The following is an 18,471-nucleotide window of genomic DNA, read 5'->3' as shown; positions in this document are numbered from 1 at the left end:
TAAGACCTTATTCGATTCTATTTCCATTTCTAATCTAAAAACAAATTAGGGGTATTATGATTGTTTTCCGCGATGATTAATCCAAAATCGAATCTAATTATAGTATACATGAGGCCTGATAACATATCTTCTATTTATTTTTTTTTCATTGACATCGATGATCCTTTCTTACTTGAGATCTAATCTAGCCCATTCATGAATTCGCATCGTTATGTCACCTAACCTCATTTACGTATAATATTTTTCTACTTCATATGTTCAAGCTACGTGGACCCTAATACCAATTATTATGACTCTATTAATTATTTTTAAGTAATCCAAATTAATAATAGTTTATCATCAAAATTTTATAATTTAATTTAATTTTTATTCCACTCCCTACTCGAGGATTAAACTAGGGGTGTGGTGCTAGTATTTATTTCTTGATTATACTATAAGATTATATGGCTCTATCTAATTATGTTTGATATATTATGGATATAATTTGATTCTGATTACGATTATCGATCAATATAAAAGAAAATCTAATTATAGTATGATTTATTAAGAGATATGGGAGTAACTCTCCTAATTACTTATCTTAAACTCTATATTCTCACATATAAATAAACAATACCTTTATGGATTATACATATGAAAAAGATAATATGTGGATATGCAAATACACAAATAAAAAGATATGCGAATACATCACATATATTATTCAGAAATTATAAATTTTTTCTCTTTTTTTTTAGTCACGTGAATCGAGAGATTATAGATCTTATCTCATATCTCATTTCTCTCGAAATCCATCAATATTAGTGGTCCTATAAAAGATGGGAAGAGAAAAAAAAAAGATAAGTCTACTTTTTTTTATAAATCGATATTATTACGACTTTGAGATCCTACAATAGTGTGCTTACGGATGATAAATATTTTTCTAAATAGTATCAAAAGATACACATCATAAATTTAGAGATATATTATTATTTGATTTCAGATTTTGACATTAAAATTCTTTCATAAAATAATAACATACTTTGTGCTAACAATTGATGTCAGAATAGTTGTTTTGAAATTCAATATTTTAGATCTACTTGTTAGCCCCTTTAGCTCGTGAAAATATGTTAATCATTTTTTATTTATAATGCATAAATAATTCGTCAATATTATCGATCTATTTTTCTATCCAATTCATCATATCGTCAGATTACGAGTGATATTAGGTTTCTTGTACTTGATTGATGGATTACTGTTGACAACGTATTGTTGATGATAGTATTATTGAGGGCGACGACCTTCGATGCATAATGTCGTTGGTGTGGTTGCTATAGTGGCTATTACGATTGTGCAGTGACAGTCGCACCTTGCACAGTAGCGATGGACAATAGTTACGGTGCCTTGCATAGCGACTACGAGCGATGATCACGCTGCACATAGGTGACGGCGATCACACTACCATAAGATAAATCATCAATGATAAATGTTTACTTAGATTACGACTGGCTGTGCCGGTGTCGTCTTTAGCAATGTAAATGATTTGATCACCATAATATTCTATTACTTTTTTAACTTTAATTGGGCACTGAAATAATTTCCGATAAACTTTGAAAGAAATGTATCGATGGGTTCACTTTTACTTAATTAGGAAGATTATACAAGTCATTTACTGTTTTGGAGGTGAGCATAGATTCTGCAAAGGCTGGTTCAATAAATCCACCTGATGAAAAACTTAATCCTACATATTGTCTTGCTTTTAAATAGTCCATAGTAAGCTGTAAACTTAACCTGCTGGAGAATCCCTTCAACTTATTAAATCTACTTATTGCCTTTCCTCAGTGAGTAGTTGGACAAGGAAAAGGGATGCAAAGGACCAAGAAGAGCATACATAATATGAAGACAACCATCAACTAGATTAGCACAAGATTGCGTGGCCCAAGAATGATTGTAATAAATGTTCAAGGGATGTTCCAACAAAATAAATACACAACGAATTTGAGAACATAGCCATATTAACATTGCATTTGAATAAAAAAGTGTTTAAACTCTCTTAGGAAGAGTGCTACCTATCTAGATGTGTTACTTTTCCTGTCGTTAATCTTATGGAAGATATTGACTAATAAATGCTGCTACGAATTGCAAAGACGACGACTCATGTTACAAGCCTTGAAGGGTGAAACTTGACTTTTGTTTGAGACAATAACAAGAATTTTGCAAGCTAAAGAAGGGCATAAAACATGTAACTGAACTTTTCACTATACTCCAGTTGAACTTGTCAACAGGTTACTTATACAGACAACTACTGAAAGGCAGTGATATAATTTCATGTGGTGATCCTGTATATTTACAGGCCACATCATCTTCTCTTCCAGGTTTCAAATAGATTTGGCATCAAGCACGATTATATATAACGATAAAAATTAACTTGTATGTAGCATGGATAAAATAACAGGTTATTTAGATGAGGTTTACTAGAAAAGAGGTGGATGCAAGGTGCGTGGGAACATACATCACACCATATTCTCTTAAAGGATAAATTAATATTAAAATTAAGTTGGCTTCTTCTAAGAAAATTCTTCAGGAAAATTTCTTAACTCAAATTCATGATAATGCTAAAATCCACATCCCCTGCAAATAGAACGTCAGTCGAGGAAAATCCATGTTTTGCTATGCCTGGGTGGTTCTGCTAGGAGAAAAAGGAGCACATCTTGAAAGTTGGAAACATTGTGCAAGACATCACCACCTATTCTTCGGAGGCTTAACTTTGTAGATCCGTATAATCCAGTTTGATGTTGTAAATGCCTCTTCCAGGTATTCAAGCTTGATGTCCTTGTTTCCAATTTCCACTCCTCTGGCACGATCATACCTGCAATACAGAAAGTTACAAATTAATTACTATGATGTGTACGATTGGTCGTGTGTAAAGATTAGTCGAATCTTGTACTGGACCAAAATATCTGGGCAAGACCATAATAGACATGGGAGTATAGATGTTTGCAACCATCATGTTAAAACACCATCAAAGATCATCTGACAAATGCTAATCAGGACCTTCCAGCAGCATAAGCCCTAAGTTCTTTGATATTCCACAATCACCACCCTGATTCTTAGCTCACAACTAGCAAGCTGCAGACACAAAAAGGATCTAAATCGAATGAAAGATTCAGGTAATAGGTCATCTGCCTATTATATAGATGGTGGGTGTGTGTGTATATATATATATATATACATGCTGCTTGCAACTTTGTTATGATTCAAAGTATTACATGAAAAATAAAAGGCAGATTTTTTCTTGTTTTCTCTAGTTGTCCAACCCACATCAGCATTAATATGATATGATCCTACTTCACTTTCTAATCTTGGTCAGAATTCACCTCAATAGAAAGTTCTTTTGTTAGAATTCTCTTTGACATCTTCTTGGTATTTTAAAACATTTTCCCTTTGTCATGGACACCAGTTGGCGGTTCAGATTTGTTTCTCCTAATCATATATTAGAAAGGCCTAGTATGGTATTGATTTGTTTAGATTTGAACTATATATATAGTTAACCCTTCTCGCAGACCACACATATAGTCCAAATCTAAACAAATCAATATCATTCTAAACCTTTCTAATACATGATCAGGAGAAACAAATTTTAACCGCCAACTGAAGTCCACGAGAAAAGGAACACATTTCAAAAAACCAAGAAGACGCCAAAGAAAATTCTAGCAAAAGAACTTTCTACTAAGCTGAATTATGGTCAAGATTCTAAAGTGAGGTAGGATCATATCAGATTAATACCAATGTAAGTCAGACAACTAGAGAAAACAAGAAAAAATCTGTCTTTTATTTTTCATGTAATAATTTAAATTATAACAAAGTTGCAAGCAGCATATTTATGATACGTTGATGATGCCATGTGAGCTGCTTGAAAAAATACTAGGGGCATTGTTAACACAATACTGAGTAATGTTCTCAAAAAGGTTGTCTTACAAGTTGATGTGTAAAGGCCCAACTATTGTAATGTCAATGAACTATTTTACTGGGGAAATCATATGATCTGCAAAACTCAAGCTCCTAATATTTATCAGATCATCAGATATGAACTCAGGCAGAGTCAACTATGCAGCTGCAGGTTTGTATTGGTGGACTGAGGCTCATTCTTACAAAAGTTACCACGGCTGTTGCAACATTAAATTTTTTAGTAATGAGGTAACAAATACAATGTAGGATATGGCAGATACAAGTAATAAAGCTCTATTTCATGCAAAAAACAGAATTTTGGGTTGTGTCCGTGCTAATTAACCGTAACTATTGGCCCAAAGCACAAAAGAAATTATGCCACAAAAAACAATTTATCACCACGTGTCATATCTGAAGATCACATAAACTGTCAAGATACCAGCAACCTCTTAAGTCTACCTTATCCTAATGCCAACTCTCTGCTAAACAACAAGTGTTTTATCCAAATTTCCTTTGTAGAGGATTTAAAAATAACACATTCTTAATTTAAACTTAGCCAGCCAGCTCCACATTCTCGAGTACAATCTTTATGTTAAGAACAAATATTTGAAAATAAAATGACCATATGCTTATCCTCACTAAAACTGAAGATTTGATTGATTTTCTTTTGATCAGAAATATTAGTTATCATCTGAGTTACACACTACATTACAGTGAACATATTAAGGATAAAATAAACAAATGGCTTACCCAGTAGGCTTCCCATATTCTGTAGTCACCTCTCCAAACCGGTAATAGGAGAGCTTGTACCTGGTCCATCAACAGATATAAGTTTGTCTAGAAACTATAGAACACCAAAAGCATTGTGAAAAATGGATGCGAGTTCTACTGATTTTATCACTGGCATTATGCATCTTCTACAAGTTCTAACAAGAAAAATAAGAACAAAGTCCAGGTTGAAATGTACAGAGTCCATATGGTTTGGCCCCCATGTGATAACAAGGTTTGGTATAGGACCATGGCAACCAAACAACTTCAAGATAAAGGATCAAATATGTATATCATAACTAATCCAATGATTCCGAACTACCTTTCTGGCCCAACTGTGTTTAGTTAATGTGTTGTGCATGCTTTGCCTTACAAAACAATGAACATACATGACGGTGATGACATGTTTTTAAAATTGTATTTAAGTACTAATGTTGGTGCACTCCCCAGCAAGCACCCACAGAAGCTTGTTTCCCATGCATATATGCCATCCAAACCAAAATAGTAGGCTTCATAAAGCTCATGTGTTTTCTCTGTAAACTTTTTATGCAAGCATTTCATACATCCATATATGCATATGCCCGTATCTACAGTCGATCTCCACAATCCATTAATCTCAAAGCAGACATTCAGCCTCCACAGCTAAATGCAGATGAATCTAGGCACACACAAAGATATTACATTATAATTTAATGGCTGGTCACATATTTAATGAATAATAATATAAATTATACTCATCCAATGGCTTAAGACTGTTATTTCATGAACTTACTAATTATAGTTGAAGTTCAGGTCTACATTAAATTTAATAGATGGTTGGTGAAGACTTTGAAGACTGCTAGCGGAAACAAGTTCAAACTTACATGAGACAGTTTAACATCTTTGGTGCAGCTCCCTTGTCAACACGATATTCACCATTCACAAGATAATCTGGTTCCTTTATTACAGGAAAAACTCCACCACCAATTCGAACCATCCAAAGAAATCTACAAAATTGGATCCGAAAACATCAGAAGATTCAATATGCATGCACAAAATACCAAAATTACCTGAAGCAATCATCTATATAATATTATAATGAAGAAGCCTGAGTTATAAATGCAATGATCAAATATGTGCTAAGCTAATGCCTTACTTGTTAATGTCATCTGAAGAATACCCAGTAAGACCTCCAAATACAACAAGTACATAATCTACATCCAATGACTGCATTATCTCATAAGCTTCATGCTCATATGATGACATTGCCCGCCCAACAGTGGCAATATGTGTATTGTTCCAAGTATTATTGTCCACAATCACAGTCCTATTTCCCATTGCAGTTATCTGGTAGCCATAGTCCCACCAGGACATCACTTTTGCATCTGGGGGAGTATTTTGACGAAGCCAATAATAGGCCTCACGATAATCATCAAATATGACCCTGCCACCATGGGCACCCCTGGCAGCCAAGACAATGGAAGGAGAAGAGTATGCCTCTGATGTGACCCAAGTGCAGTGAGTAGCATATCTGCTAAGCAAGTAAAATGCACCAAAAAGCACAGCAATAGCACCATTTTGTTGGAAAGGAAGAGATTGATCAAGCAATGCCTGCAACACAATAAAATGGAGATATCTGCCATATAAACATTATACATATCCAGACAAAATTTACATAAAATATTTATGAACAATGTCATTTCAACATAAGGAAGAAATTCTATTTTGCATTAGATACAGATGTCAAACAAACTCCATCATGAGACTGATGAAAATAGAATAATAATTAAGGACAGAACCATCAAAATAATTTATAATAAAAAATTAGAAGAAATAAAGCAGTACAAAACTTACAGCACCAACATACATGAGAATATGCAGTAGATGTATAGTTCAATTGTGATAGATGCTGCTATTATATTACCAAGTTAAGGTGAACTTTGATGCTTTAGTATCATATACATTCCAGTGATTTAAAAAGCGCTAGACACCAAAAGGCGCCAAGCTCAAAAAACACCCAAGGCACTAGATGGTTGCCCAAGCGCTCGCCCGAGTGAAGTGAGGCTCAGTGATTTAAAAAGGCGCTCGGACGCTTGCCTAGGAGCTCGAGCGAGGCGAGGCAAGGCCCGAGCGCCTCGCTTCACTTCCAGGCGGCGCGCTTCAAAGAGGCGCCACCTGGGCGCTCGCCCGAGCCCAGCCGTTGGGCACTTCGGGTGAGCGCCTAGGTTAAACCAGGCAACCGAACCAAGATTTTAAGTCTGGTTCGATCTCCAGTAGTTAGTTGGTTCAATCGAACCAACTAAAACCAATATAAGTTGTCGCTGCCCAACCCTAACCTTGCTCGTTGTCGTTGCTGCTCCTGCTCCCGCTGCTAGCCGCTGTCGCCGCTCCTGCTCCCGCTGCTAGCTGCTGTCGCCGTTCTTGCTCTCGCTCCCGCTGCTCGCTGCTACTGTCGCCGCTCGTCGCTCCCGCTGCCTCCTTACACTCCCGCTCCCTCTTTTCTCAATCAGCACCCCCTTACACTCCTTTTCCTTCTTCTCATTCAATATACTATTAACAATATATCAATAATAATATTTATATTTATTAGATTAATAATATATTATTTTGATTTTTAATACTATTAATTTTTATTTATTTAAAATTATTATATTTAAATAATTATATTTAAAATTTTAAATAATTATATTTATTAATTATATTATATATTTTTATATTTTAGCGCCTCGCTTCGCTCGAGCGAGCACCTAGCGCCTCGAGCATTCTTGGACCTTGACGCCTTTTGGCGCCTAACGCTTTTTAAATCACTGATGAGGCTAAAAATATAAAAATATATAATATAATTAATAATATAATTATTTAAATAATTTTAAGTAAATAAAAAATAACAGTATTAAAATTAAAATAATATATTATTAATCTAATAAATAAAAAATACTATTATCAGTATATAATTAACAGTATATCGTTAATAGTATACTAAGTTAAGTCGATATGAGAAGAGAGTAAGAGTAAGACTGAGGTTGCTGATTGAGAGCAGCGGTAGCGGTAACAGCGAGCAGCGACAATGGCAAGCAGTGATAGTGGTAGCGGTAGCAGCAAGCGGCAATAACAATAGCGAGCAGCAATAGTGGCAGCGGTGAGAAACGATAGTGGCAGCGACAATAGAGAGCAGCAACAGCGGAGAGAGGTAGCGGTAGTAGAGAGGAAATATCGACGGCGAAATCACGAGCAAGGTTAGGGTTGGGGAAGTCGCGAGAGAGATGCTAGGAGGTTGATATCGATGCTTTAGTTGGTTCAATTGAACCAACTAACGCAAATGCGACCAAACTAAACCCAAAACGCTGGTTCGATCGCCTGGGCCCTGGTTTAACTAGGCGCTCACCCGAAGCGCCCGACGTCTAGTCTCGGGCGAGCGCCCAAGCGACGCCTCTTTGAAGCACATCACCTGGACATTAAACGAGGTGCAAGGGCCTCGCCTCGCCCGAGCGCCTATTGAAATCGCGGATACATTCACAATCCAAGTAACATTGTCAGAAAAGGTATCTCTTTTAGTTTGTGATTGTTTACCAACTAATAAATGTCCTAAATCATGAAAATGAACAAGTATAACGACCAAGAACATCATCAACAGCCTGAAACATTGCATCGCATGTAACCACAGCAAAGAGAAAAAAAATCTTACCACATAGCTAGTCAAGAAAGCACGATCCTTAGGAAACAAATAACCTAAAAGAATGTTCTATGGAACAAACTTTGCATATAACATCATGATTCTATCTATTGCAGGACAGAAATCTAATTTTATTTTAGTACAAACAAGCAGCATTCTTCATAAATCAATCAAGTGTCAAAACAGTTACTCTTTTGCATTTCTAATATATTTTGGGCCTCCTAATACACCTATAGTCCTGAAGGACAGAAGGCATAGAGTAGAAGGTTGGCCCCAATTGCTTAATTGTTATTCAATTACCTATAATCCAGCAGATATGCATCTCATTATAAAACTAGCATTCCGCCATGAAGCATCCACGAACCAAATCTTGTTAACTAGAACACAATGGATGCTCTCTTTGTATTCTTAGTCCTAATGTCTATATTCCAAGTGTCAGAAGAAGGAACTGAATTAAGAGACAAGTTTAGATTGTAAAAAAGAAGCTTGCAGAATCATTCTGAAGTTTTATGAGGTATGCAGAGGATGATCTCAACTACTGAGTAAATTAGCTTAGTCAGTTACAAAGTTATGACCATTTACAGATTCAAAAAAGTTGATTTTTCAAAAAGTTCAGGATAGATTATGACACATAATTGTAATCTAAATGCTGCAAATGATTGGAAAATAATATGAATGTTAGTGCTAAAATATCTGGTTGTCTTATGACTACACTTAACATGATTAAGTTTTATTTAACAATATTCCAAAATTCAACTGTATATCTGATGGTAATATGGCTGTGCAACCTATGTTAATGCTTTATTAAAAATATTTCCAAATGCTGAGACACCTGAAAGAATAAATTATTTAAAAACACTATCAAGTTCAATATTTTATCATCATAACTTTCTGACCTAAATGGAGAATAACTAAAAATTGCATTGTAATATGCAATACATTCATCCAAATGGAAGACACTACCTTAGCTGAGGCCTTCAAGTTAGATGTCGCTTTGCTAGAAACTGTCAAAGCAGCCTTGCTCTTCTTGCGTATCAAAGTTGTTAGATTTTTTATCGTGGCAGAGATTGCGATAGCACTAATTAGGCAGACTGCAGGTGCAGCTACAAGGATCAAACGAACCATAACACTAGCGAAGTACATGCTTGTCAGGCCATACATGACTATGAATATAGTTGCATCTGACAACCGCTTAAAGCAGAAGTACAGGCCCGCAGGGAAAAGAATAAGAAGGATGTGGAAGTCAAACATAAAGGATGACCATGCTGTCGGTTGATGCTCTGAAACAGAGGCAATAATCGGAATATGGTCCTTCGCATATGTTGGATCAAGCAAGGAGTAAAAACGGCCTGTCCATGGAGAGATATAGCCGGATGCCATACCAATTCCAAGAGCAAGAGTACCAACACCTATTGCACATGTCAGAGTAATTTGCAAGAAGGACTGGAATAACTTTGTATCATTTAACATGTCCTTCACCCAGTATAGAAAGTAAAATACCTACAAAAAAAACTGAAAATCAGGCTCATTGCAGTTAAAGTGGCTAAAGATCTATTAGCTGAACAGTTGAGCTAAATATAAAAGCATAACAGATGAAAATAGTGCTTCCATGATCATCCACATTACCAGCATCACTCACCATTAACATAAATCATATAGAAGCCTTAAGAAGCAAGAGTCACTATGCAAACATTGATAAATTGTGAGAAAAGCTCGCAACTAAGAAATAAGAACCATACAACATAATCCCCGATCCACAAAAAACAAAAAAGAATCATATTTTAGTAGTTGTACGTTCTTAAACCCCATTTTCTTGATGAATTTGGAATACTAAATTTTCTCTAATAGAGATCCAAATTCCAAGTCATATTTTCATCAAATTTTAAGGATCAGATTTTGAATCTGGGTGGAAGATTTCAAGCATGACATACATGAGTGGGGATTCATAAATTCTAGGAGCTAAAAATTCCAGCAATGCCCCTGAAATTTAAATTATAGGATCAAGAGGGCGACACTGACTTAGACGATGGGCTTAGAGGATATCTGGCTCGAATCCATACGAAACCCCCATATGGACAAGGTTTTGAACTCAATTTCTAGGAGAATTTGGAACATGTGATTTGAATATACTATAGGATTTAGAGGGTGAGACTAACTTAGAAGATGCCCCTGAAATTTAGATTATAGGATATAGAGGGTGAGACTGACTCAGAAATTCCAGTAATGCTCCCGAAACTTAAATTATACGATCTAGAGGGTGAGACTTACTTAGACGATGTGTTTAAAGGATATCTGGTTCAAATCCTGATGAAATCCCCATATGCACAAGGTTTTGAACTCAATATCTAGGAGAATTTGGAACATGCAATTTGAATATACTACTTTAAAGTTGGGATGACTATATCACTTAGGTTAAATTCACAGATGTAACAAAAAGATATTAATTAGGATCAGGTGATATAGTCATTCCACTATTATCGATCCAACCAGAAAAAAAAGGATATTGCCTTGGTAGACAAGTATAGTCATCAGAACAATATCTTTTAAAAGTAGGAACAGAACAAGAATTTTTCTGCTTGGAGAGGATCCACAGTCATCTTTTCTACCTAAAATTGCAAAGCTTTTTGATAATTGTTAAAACCTTAGGTGCTGAAATAGGCCAACAATGGGATGGCTAATGTAACTTTCCCAAGGTGCTACACTCAACTAAAAAACAGCTGCTCATAACCTATACAGAACAATCCAGCTACAATGCAAACCCGCAGATTTACAGAAATAACTACATGGCTTTACCCAGCCTTCTCATTATGATCCATTTATACAAGAGGAATCCATCGAGGGCCTTTGTATGCCAGCTTTGGTGCTGCCATTCTGCACTGAACTATCAGAACATAATGCCAATATCAAACATTCATTTAGCCCCTAACTTAAAATGGAAATAACATTGTGTAGATGACAATAAATGTAAATTCACCATGTATGGGATCAGATGATCAGACTGAAGACTCTTAAAATCTGTTCAAATCTCAAACTACTAAGTGGCACAAACAGAAAGAGTAGTGATTTGCATGAGAAAGCACCTTCAGTATATGAATAAAGCAATTGCTAGTTCATAACTGCTTTAGGTGGTCCTAAAGTTTCAATTTTCTTTTTCTTGCAGTAAGACTTTAACCTTGAAGTGGAAATGGCTGATGGTAGCAGCCTTACTAATTCAATTGTCCTCACCGCAAGAGAATAACAAAAAAAATGGGCACTACTATACAACTGAATGTATAAAAATTAAATAGCTTCATGTTGAGATTTTAAGTCAGATTGAGATTGTATGAACATATTCAAAATGTATTGAAAAAAAGCAACCCTTCTAACATTCCTGTGGTCATGTGTACCAGGAAACAAGAAGCACTATCTTCCGAGCTGGGAGAATCTATGGCAGAATACTATTCATGTATCACTTTTTTGCTTTGGTCGCTGAACCAAATAGAAGAAACAAACAAATCAGAATCAGGAAAGAAAAGAGAAGCTAAACCTGCATCAAGAAAAACACCCCCATGGCCGCCATGTGCTCTCCAGATTGCACATGCTGGAAACCCACAAACCTGATCTGCATGGCGAGCATCATTCCCAGCACATACATGCAGTTATACGCGACGTAGAGCCGCATCGAATACCGCCCTGTCACCAGCAACACCAAAACATACAGGGGAATCAAGTTGATTATAAACACGTATCCTCCCCACGCCGACACCATGTAGAAGTACCCGAACGCCGAGGCCAGCGACCAAGCCAGCGATCCAGTGTTCACAGCCTTGACGAAAAGGTAGAACGTGAATAGAAGCGCAAAGATCGCGACCCCTTCGTTGTCATACGATCCGGCGACGGACCTCGAGATGTAGCCGGGGCAGATGGCGATGAGGGCGGCGGCGACCAGCCCCGCGCCAGCGTCCCAGATCTCCTTGCCAAAGAAGTAAGCGACGAGGGTGGTGTTTGAGGCAAAGAAGGGGGCGGTGAGGACACAGACTTCGCGGATGTGGACGGCAAAGGTGAGGAAGCGGAGGGCACGGTAGATGAGGGCAGCGGTGACCATGAGGCCGGGGTAGAGAGTGCCGCCGATGATGCGGCCGAGGGGATACCAGCTCTCCGAGTCGAACCAGTTCCAGAACTCATAAAAGCCGTTGCGGGTGAGGAAAAGGGTGGTGCGATAGTTGAAATAGGGGTCGAACTCGTGGATCATGGACTCGTAGCGAAGAACGCTGAAGAGGCGGATGGCGAATGCAAGGACGTAGATGAGGGCGAGGGCGGCGGAGCGGATCAAGAGCTCCTGCTGCTTGGTCTTGAGCTTCACGAGGGCTTTGAAGGGAGGCGGAGAGGAGAGGGGCGGAGGGGGCTTGGGACCATTCTCGGCCTTAGCGCCCATCGCAGCGACGGAGGAGGAGGAGCGAGAAGAGCAGATCTGGTTAGGGGTTTTGGAGTAGGGAGAGAAACCCTAGGAAACTGATCGGAGATGAAATCGGGGGTAGAAGACCAGCGGGGGAGTCTAGTCACCACTGGTGAGCTTTAGAATATTTGGGTCAGGATTAAGTGTCTATTTAAGCATAATTACATTACTTATCTATTAAAAAATATAGTGAGCCAAGTGCAGGAGAGCGAAGTTACGCACTTACTTTGACCTCTAAGCCAACATTGATTTTAATTGACACAATGAGTAAGTATATTTACAAGTAATCATCATCTTTTTTAGTTGATTAATATATATATATATATATGTATGTATATATATATATATATGTATGTATGTATATATATATATATATATATATGTATGTATATATATACCGGATATGAAAAGAAATATAAGTAATCTTCATTAAATTATTTATTGTGTATTTAACTCAAATTATCAAACTCCAAGCTAAGACGCGGTACGAATGTTGTCGCGGAATGTATATCAAAATTAGCTCGGCAAACTAAAACAAATCGGTACGACTGATGTACATCTAATTCCCCCTTTTCTGTTGAACATAACTGACATTAAATCTACCGATAGTTGTTAGTGTAGTGGATGCTGATCGGCAATGACGTACATCTAAAATATTATTATTCGAGTAGGTGTTCTCCCTCTTATTAGTTGCTTAGACAAAAGAGATAGCTATGTTATAATTATTTTTATTTTCATGCGGGTTGGTTCAAGTCAAATTAACGTGGTAAATGTAGGCTTTAACCCAATTTTTTTTGTCTTTTTTATTTACTTTTAGGCTTAACCCAAACATCTTTTTATTAGATAGTCCTCGGATGGATTTCTCAAATATAACATACTAGAGAACATTGAGGATTCGATCGAACCATATAATTGGATTAAAAAGACAAAAAAAGAATGAATCGATTAAATAAAATATATATAATTTTATAAATATAATTATGATTATTTAAATATCATTGACTTTATTTTTTTATAATTATTTACTTAACATGATATTTATGTCAATTATAAAATTAGAATTAATATGATAAAGAAAGAAAGTGATATCTATGGCTTCTCTCTTCTAGCTACACCCTCTCTACCTAAACATCCCTTTGATTCTCGAAAGCTTCAAGTATGACAGATGACACTATCAGCATGGCTCAAGACATAAGGTACTCTCCTAGGGATCTTGTGGTCAGAACATATCATCACCATGATCATAACTTAATCTCTCACGATCTATGTAATGGCCACATGTCAGCAAGTCGGCCATGACTCCTCTTCGCTGTAAGCAACTATGATTTGATCATCACCGTGAAGTTGCATATAGATTTGCTTAGATTATCCCACTCACCAATGGGGTACATGCAGGGCATGTACATTAGTTGAACCCTCGTGTCACCATATGACAAAACACCAGTGTAACATTTGTCATCGCACCCACCGTTTATGACTCTTCGTGCACTTCCACACTTGGTCACTTTACCCTATTACACTATCGCACCTGACTTTGTGGCCCTTCATGCACCGCTTACACTTAGTCACTTGATTGTATCGTTCCATCGCGCTTAGCCTCGTGACCCTTTATGCACCCCATGCCTAGTCACCTAACCTTATTGTGCCACCACCCCTGGCCTCATGGCTCTTTGTGCTCTCCCGCACTTGGTCACTTGACCCTTTCGGGCCATTGCACCTAGCCATAAAGCCCTTCGTGCGCCCCAACGCTTGGCCACTTACTCCACCATGCCATCACATTTGACCCTATAGCCCTTCATACAACCCCATGTCTGGTTATTCGACTTGCAGTGCGCCACTTACCATAACTTCTAAATCCTCTACACATCGCCACCCTAAGTTTTCTTGAACAAGTGCATCATCATCTACCGAAGCCTTGACTCTTTAACCTCACATACGACTCCAATAATTATTGAAACTATGTTAATGTATTGAAGTATTTTCATTTCTTCAATAAAGCTTCTTCTTTTCTTCAATAAAGCTCCTTTAATAAAGCTTCTTCAATAATTGTTCTTATCTTCTATTATTTTCTTCATGGTATCAGAGTAGTGAGAAAAACAAAGTTTCGCTCTTGCCTTTGGCCAACGACCAACGTCGTTGAGAAAAGCGAAGCTTCGCCCTTGTCTTCAGCCAACGACCAATGCCGCTGCAGCCACATTCCTAAGAGGCTCCACGGCCAATCCTCATCTTCCTCACCACGGTAGCCTTCGCTGATCAGCCAATAGTCGGTGGACTTAAGGAGAACGAAGGGTGGACTTAAGGAGAACGAAGGGAACACCTGTGCCCTCATAGCAACAACAATCACAACAGATCTTGCCCTACTCACAAAGTCTCTCGCTTATAAATCATTCTTTCCAACTATATGAGGAAATCTCTCTATTCTGTTGAGAGAAATCCTCTATTCTACTGAGGAAAATCCTTTCTCCTAATTTGTATAAATAGGAGAGGGAACATATTAATGTATTGAAGCATTTTCATTTCTTCAATAAAGCTTCTTCAATAATTGTTCTTATCTTCTATTATTTTCATCAATCATGCCTTCTTAATGCACTTCATGGTGGTACCATAGTCAGCCATACTCTTCTACTTCACCATTATTGCTAGTGCACCAAATTGGTAGAAAACCCAATGAAAGGATCAAGTCAAATTAACTAAGTCGAATAAATGGACTCATACCGACTTAAAAAGAATTTCGGGATCATATCCCATATTCTCTTAACCAACATACCTTAGTGAATAATAGTTCACTAAGGTATGGTTATAGTGGATATATTATAGTGAATAATTTGACTCATCCCTACTCGAATTGACAATACTACTCAGCCGGGGAAGTGAGGGGCATATGTTATAGTGGATATGATATGGTTAATACGTTAGTATTATATACAGTTAATGTGTCATCTTTTTAATCGCTAATGTCATATAGTACCCTATTGGGAAATCTTAGGGGCGACATCACATACGTAGTGGAAGAACAGAAAATAAAATCCCCAATTTCCAAAGATATATTGTCGTCGTATGAAGATTGATGCATAAAAATCTACGAAATAGAAAACCACATGTAAGATAGATTGTGTTACATAGGAATATACGGGAGAATAGGAGAAAAAGCAAAAATCTCTAGCCTATAAACTATTAAAACCCTCCTATTTATAAAAGTCCCCTATCAACTTAACCCTAATGGATCCTCCCCTATTGGGTATTGGATCTTCATCCAACCACACAAGTCTCTTAGATTAATAGATCTCTATCCAATAATCTCTCATGGGCTCTTATTGAATCTCATCCATATGATCCAATAATTCAGGGGCTTATTGGATATCTAATAAGATAAGGGCGTCGATGGATATCTCATATCCGAACCTCTACTTATCGCAATGTCTATCATATGTGCGTGTGACCCTCTAGGCTCAATATCGAGTTGGTTATGAGTCATACTCGTCATAACTCCTTTTGGCTCAGAAATTATTATCTCTATAATAATTCACTCGACTCATCGACTACGGAGATACTAGGCCACTACGTCGCAATCCCTAGAAGATACAAGGGAATCCAATCGATTGGACCTATTTGTCCTCAGTTACTGTGTACCTATAGTCTCTTATTCATCTAATATCCTAGAGACCGTATACCGGGCATGGTGCTGTCATACCCATATAGTTTTTACTCGAGTCCCGCTCTAATTGAATTCTCTTGGAGAACTCTTTCTCTCTCAATCCGAATGACCATAGCTAGAGATTTGTCTAAGCAAGAACATATGAGACATTTCTCTAAAGACACCGAGAGTGAATGATCCTCTATCGACACTCAAGAGCCCTCGTAAGGTTGACTATCGCTCCCGATGATCGGTTGTGTTAGATCTGAGATATCTAAACCTATAAGTCTGGTATCAAAGAGTGGAGCACTTGTATAGGACATCCTTGGTGTCTCAAGTCCAAGGTTCATATACACCATTGAGACTATGGAATCGTTGTTTGACAATAAGGTATCATCAACCATTCAGCATTCCGTAAGCAGATTAATCAGTGAACTCATTCCCCAATGAGCATCTATATTATATCCCTAGTATCCCTACATAATGAGCTATGAGACCAGCTGTATCCATGACCAGTTATCTAGATGTGTCTCTCGAGTAACCTATGATCGGAATTATTTAGGATCTATGTTTAAAGACGAATCAATCTCATTATCGTGATCTCATCATGATCTGATTCTTATTGCACGGATCCTAGGACATCACAATTTAAATATTAAAAATATATATATATAAGTAATAAATAATATAAAAATAATAAATATTAAAATATAATAAATAAAAAAGACCGGGTGTTAAATCATGATTAATTTGTAAAGTACCTACGACTAGCATACCCAACAATAGTAATCTTTATCTCTAGATAAATTATAGACATATATGTTGTAGTTAGATTTATGTGAATAACATAACTAATCGATAAATAGCATAATATTTATTATAAGCAATTGCCATTAACTAAGGGCAACCATCTTGAATGGATGGTGTAACACAGGACCGCCTAAGTACGTGCAAATTTTATTTTTAAAATAAGAGGCCCGCTAGACTAGTTCGACCTGTTTAACTAGTTTGGTTGATTGACTAAAAAAGAAATCATGTTAAATTTGTATTGGCTTCAACTCAAATAATTCAAAATAGACTTTCATGTCAGATTTGATGATCAAGAATCGACTTGTACTATTGCATATGATAAAATATTGATCTCACTATAATAAAATAAAAATAATCAAAATATAGTATCATATTACTATCATTACTTGATTGAATTAATCAAATGACAAACATAGTTTTGTTGCCCATGGTCGTGTACAGGGAGTGTTCAAACAGTTCGAACCGAACCGTTAAAGATCAAATCGAACCAAAAAAGAATTCGATTTAGTTACAGTAAGATATTCTAAACATTTTGAGACCTATCTAACAATTCAAAATCGGTTAATCCAATTTGATTAATCGATTTTTAATTTTAAATAATTTATAAAAATATATAAATTTAAAATGAACTGGTTGGATGAACCGGATCAATTTAATTAAATTGAATTAGAATTTTGATTCAACTGAATCGATATTCTAAAAAAAATATGTCACATATATCATTTGAAATATGCTTAAAGAAAAATTAAATATAGAAGGCAGAAAGGAATCAACAATAAGATAACACAAAGACAAAACTAAATTATTAATGAATCGGTTTGGATCGAACCAATTTGAAATTGATTCAGTTTAGGTTAGATTCAATTTTTGGATTCAATTTGAACACTCTATAACACTGAAACCCATCAGTGGAGCACCGAAAAGAATACCAAACCGACTCTGAAATCTTATATCTATGCGTTCAGATTTTGGATGGAAATATATAACATTAAATTTAAAGAAACAAAAACATAAATCACTAACGGAGATGTATACATGTAATTTATTTTTTTTCTAAATAAAAAAATTGTTTATGTTTTCAACAGGCATATATATATATATTATCCATTAAACTTAAATTTATAGGGATTAGTATTCATTTTGCTTATAATATTTAACTATTGTTGTAGGAGTGTGATATGACCGATAATAGCAGTCGTGTTTTGATCCGTTATGACCAACCGTTACGACGGTGGAAAAGTGGTA

General features: G+C 36.5%; 1 protein-coding gene across 1 annotated transcript; it reads right to left on the bottom strand.

Moving 5' to 3' along the window:
- Window positions 1-2,502: 2,502 nt before the first annotated feature.
- LOC135606678 (dolichyl-diphosphooligosaccharide--protein glycosyltransferase subunit STT3B) lies at window positions 2,503-12,886 on the bottom strand. Its single transcript, XM_065097737.1, has 6 exons — window positions 11,874-12,886; window positions 9,311-9,847; window positions 5,831-6,285; window positions 5,559-5,681; window positions 4,678-4,737; window positions 2,503-2,848 (listed from the first exon to the last, which is right to left on the bottom strand). Exons 1-6 carry the CDS (start codon window positions 12,759-12,761, stop codon window positions 2,719-2,721), a joined length of 2,193 nt encoding a protein of 730 aa, XP_064953809.1. The 5' UTR covers window positions 12,762-12,886; the 3' UTR covers window positions 2,503-2,718.
- Window positions 12,887-18,471: the final 5,585 nt, after the last annotated feature.

Source organism: Musa acuminata, chromosome BXJ2-3, assembly GCF_036884655.1.
Source record: "Musa acuminata AAA Group cultivar baxijiao chromosome BXJ2-3, Cavendish_Baxijiao_AAA, whole genome shotgun sequence".
In the NCBI taxonomy this organism is placed as follows: Eukaryota; Viridiplantae; Streptophyta; class Magnoliopsida; order Zingiberales; family Musaceae; genus Musa; species Musa acuminata.
Note: the sequence above shows the minus strand (reverse complement) of the source record. Positions and strands in the feature narration are given on the sequence as shown.

Excerpts from the sequence above, each read along its gene's own strand:
- LOC135606678 (XM_065097737.1), bottom strand. The coding sequence starts at position 12,761 with ATGGGCGCTAAGGCCGAGAATGGTCCCAAGCCCCCTCCGCCCCTCTCC. Across the intron at positions 9,848-11,873 it reads GGGTGTTTTTCTTGATGCAG|GTATTTTACTTTCTATACTG; the intron begins GTTTAGCTTCTC and ends TTTTTTTTGTAG. Across the intron at positions 6,286-9,310 it reads ACTTGAAGGCCTCAGCTAAG|GCATTGCTTGATCAATCTCT; the intron begins GTAGTGTCTTCC and ends ATTGTGTTGCAG.